At 60.2% G+C, this 2,757-nt stretch overlaps 1 protein-coding gene across 1 annotated transcript in view; it reads right to left on the bottom strand.

Annotated features, from left to right (window-relative positions):
* Window positions 1-2,757, bottom strand: part of CDX2 (caudal type homeobox 2) — a 22,271-nt gene that overhangs the window by 18,851 nt on the left and 663 nt on the right. The window contains exons 2-4 of the mRNA XM_026074331.1: window positions 1,869-1,915; window positions 1,148-1,165; window positions 129-274 (exon numbers count right to left, since the gene is read on the bottom strand). Coding sequence (XP_025930116.1) covers window positions 129-274; window positions 1,148-1,165; window positions 1,869-1,915 — 211 coding nt within the window. The remainder of the gene's footprint in view (window positions 1-128; window positions 275-1,147; window positions 1,166-1,868; window positions 1,916-2,757) is intronic.

Genomic DNA, 2,757 nt, shown 5'->3' with positions numbered 1-2,757 from the left:
ACCGTCCCGAGGGTGCGCTCGGCCGGGGGAGCGCCCCTCCGCGCCCCTCCGCGCCGCTCCGCGGGCGCCGGCCCCGCGGAGCCCGGCAGCACGTGGCTGGTGCCGGGAGCCCCGCTCGAGGGACAGACCTGCCTCTCCGAGAGCCCCAGGTTGGAGGCCAGCTCCGCTTTCCTCCTGATGGTGATGTAGCGGCTGTAGTGGAACTCCTTCTCCAGCTCCAGCCGCTGGTGGTCTGTGTACACCACGCGGTACTTGTCTTTCGTCCTGGTTTTAACTGCGGAGAAGAAAGGCAGGGTTAGAAAAGCAAAACCAAAACCAAACGGATTGACTGCGTTTCTCCCCTCGCCCGAGCACCCCTCTCCATGGTAGCTCTTCGCCGATGCAGGGCGAGCAGGATCAGGCCACCTCGTCTTCCTGCTCGCCTCTCCCTGCACAGAGCTTTGTTGAGAACAGCAAACAGAGGGGAGAGTAGCAGTTAAACAGTTCCTCAGACCTTGGGGAAATATTGCAAAAACTGCAGGAATGTCATTTGTGAACACAAGACAAGAGCGGGCTCTCAGCCCCGGCAGCCAGCCCCGTATTCCAGCGCACTTCCACTTATTTCGCTTAGGACACCTTTATTTTGCGCGGTTTTTGTTGCTCGTTTTGTTTTGCCTTCCCTACCGAGGACAAACTTTTACAAAGARAAGGGAGGATAAAGAAAAGTAAAAAAGAAACGAAGGAAGAAAAGCCCCGTTCCGGACATGGCGGATTTGACGGGGGATTCGTCTCTCAACGAGAACCACGAATCTCGGTGCCGAAAACCGGGAGCACCCGGCGGGGGCCTCTCCGAGCCCGGTGGGGTCTCGCCCCAGCCCAGCCCCGCCCCGGTTGCTGCCCCGGCGGGGTCGGGGCAGACCCCAAAGCGCCTTTTCGGTGACCCTGGAAGGGCGACATGCAATATCAGCGCTCCAAATAAATAAATAAATAAATACGAAGCCGAATGCAAGCGAATGCCCGCCGAGTATGCATTGCTGCATCAACTGACCTTCTTTCTTCTGATTGTTTCTTGTTTAACTGGTTATATCCCCGGCCCTCTCGTTCATCAGAGAGATCTGAGGAGTGGGGAGTTTCTGCCCCCTAGGTGCTTAATGGCTAGCAGGCTGACTTTGTTCAGGTAAACTCTCTGCAAACCACAACAAAAGCACCCTGTAAAGATACAAGCCTGATCAGAGAAAACTCCCCAGAGCCAGTGAATAGGGAACACAGTCCCAAACAATGCAGGACAAGGAGATCTTATCAAAGAAAAACCCTTCTCAAAGCCTTAATGACAGACACATTCTGTTTGAATTACCACTACTGAACAAATGGCGGCAGGCGCTTTCATCCCCCCGGCCTTGCACATTAACATAAACACTGGCTCCAAAGGCAGAATTTGAATGGAGACAAGGGACCAGCCACCGCAGTACAAGCCCAAACTGTGGGAACACCACGAGCTGGAGTGGGGAGGGAGACGGGCCCGGCAGAACCCCAGCTCCGCCGCCGCCGTCCCGGGGCGCTGCCGGGGCCGGCAGGGACCGGGGCTTCCGCGGCGGCGGCGGGACCCACCGCCCCTGCCGCTCTCCGCGGAAGGCAGGGGATGGAAGGGGAATGCCAGAAGTCACTATTTACTGCGAAAGTCGCCACCCCTTTTTTCGGTCACTAAAAAAATATAAATAGATACAAAGACAAAAACGGAAAAAGAAAAGGAGACAACAGTAGGTGAAGGGGTATATCAAAGCCGGCAGGCACGCATCTCCGCGCCGCAGATGCAGGGGCAAATATAAAAGAGAGCCCGGCTGGTCTGCGGGGGTATTAACATCACAAGGGAGCGCGGCGCCGGCCACGGCCCGGTCGGGGCTCCCGCCGCCAGCAGCCGGACAGGGCACGCCTCCGCGCCGCCCGCCCCCGCCCCACGGCACGCGTGGGCCGCGGCGGCCTCCGCACGATCCGCGTGGGGCTGCGACAAGGCAACGCGCGGCCCGCGTGGGGCTGCGGCCGCCACCGCACGATCCGCGTGGGGCCGCGGCGGGCACCGCATGCAGGGGAAAATATAAAACCCGGCCCGGCCGCGCGGAGATGTTAATAAAGGGTAGGCGCCCAGTCACTCAGAAACAAATGCGAAGCGACACCGGCCGATGATTTATATGACTATAATTGGTTATAAAAATCTTTTAAGTGGCTATAAGTGGACGAGCCAAGCAGAGGGAGGAAGACCGAGCATTTCCCCGGGATCCCCGGCAGTTCCGCCCTGCTCCGACCACTCCGCGAAAGCGCACCCGCGGGTCCTCTCTCCCCCGACAGGGCGCACGACCTCCCCCGGCGTCCTACCTCCCTGCGGGGCCAGGCGTTGCCCGCGGGGCTCGGCGCGGCTGGCGGCTCCCCCGAGCAGAGCCATTCCTGCCTCTACCTCTACCCCAGCCCGCCCGCACAGGAGCCCCGGCCCGGCAGTGCCGTACGCCCCACGCGGAGCGCGCAGCGCGGGTCGGCTGTCAGCTCAGCCCAGAGGCCTTCGCTCTTTTCCAGCAATAGCCAGCAGTGAAACAGGACCGGGACTCGCCAAGATCGTCTCTTAAACCGGTTTGTCTCGGGGTGTTTTTTCCGATTTTTGTTTTTTGGGGGTTTTTTTCTGACCCACTTTTTGAAGGCACCAGCAGACGGGTCCGCCACAAGCAAATCCAGCCCTCGGCCGCCGCGCCGAGCGGCAGGAACCCGCGGCGGCCCCGACGCCGCCCGCCC

The sequence above is a fragment of the Apteryx rowi genome, unplaced genomic scaffold, assembly GCF_003343035.1.
Source record: "Apteryx rowi isolate R43461 unplaced genomic scaffold, aptRow1 scaffold_386, whole genome shotgun sequence".
NCBI classification, from domain to species: Eukaryota; Metazoa; Chordata; class Aves; order Apterygiformes; family Apterygidae; genus Apteryx; species Apteryx rowi.
The sequence above is the reverse complement of the archived record's forward strand: the minus strand, read 5'-3'. Positions and strand labels throughout refer to the sequence as shown.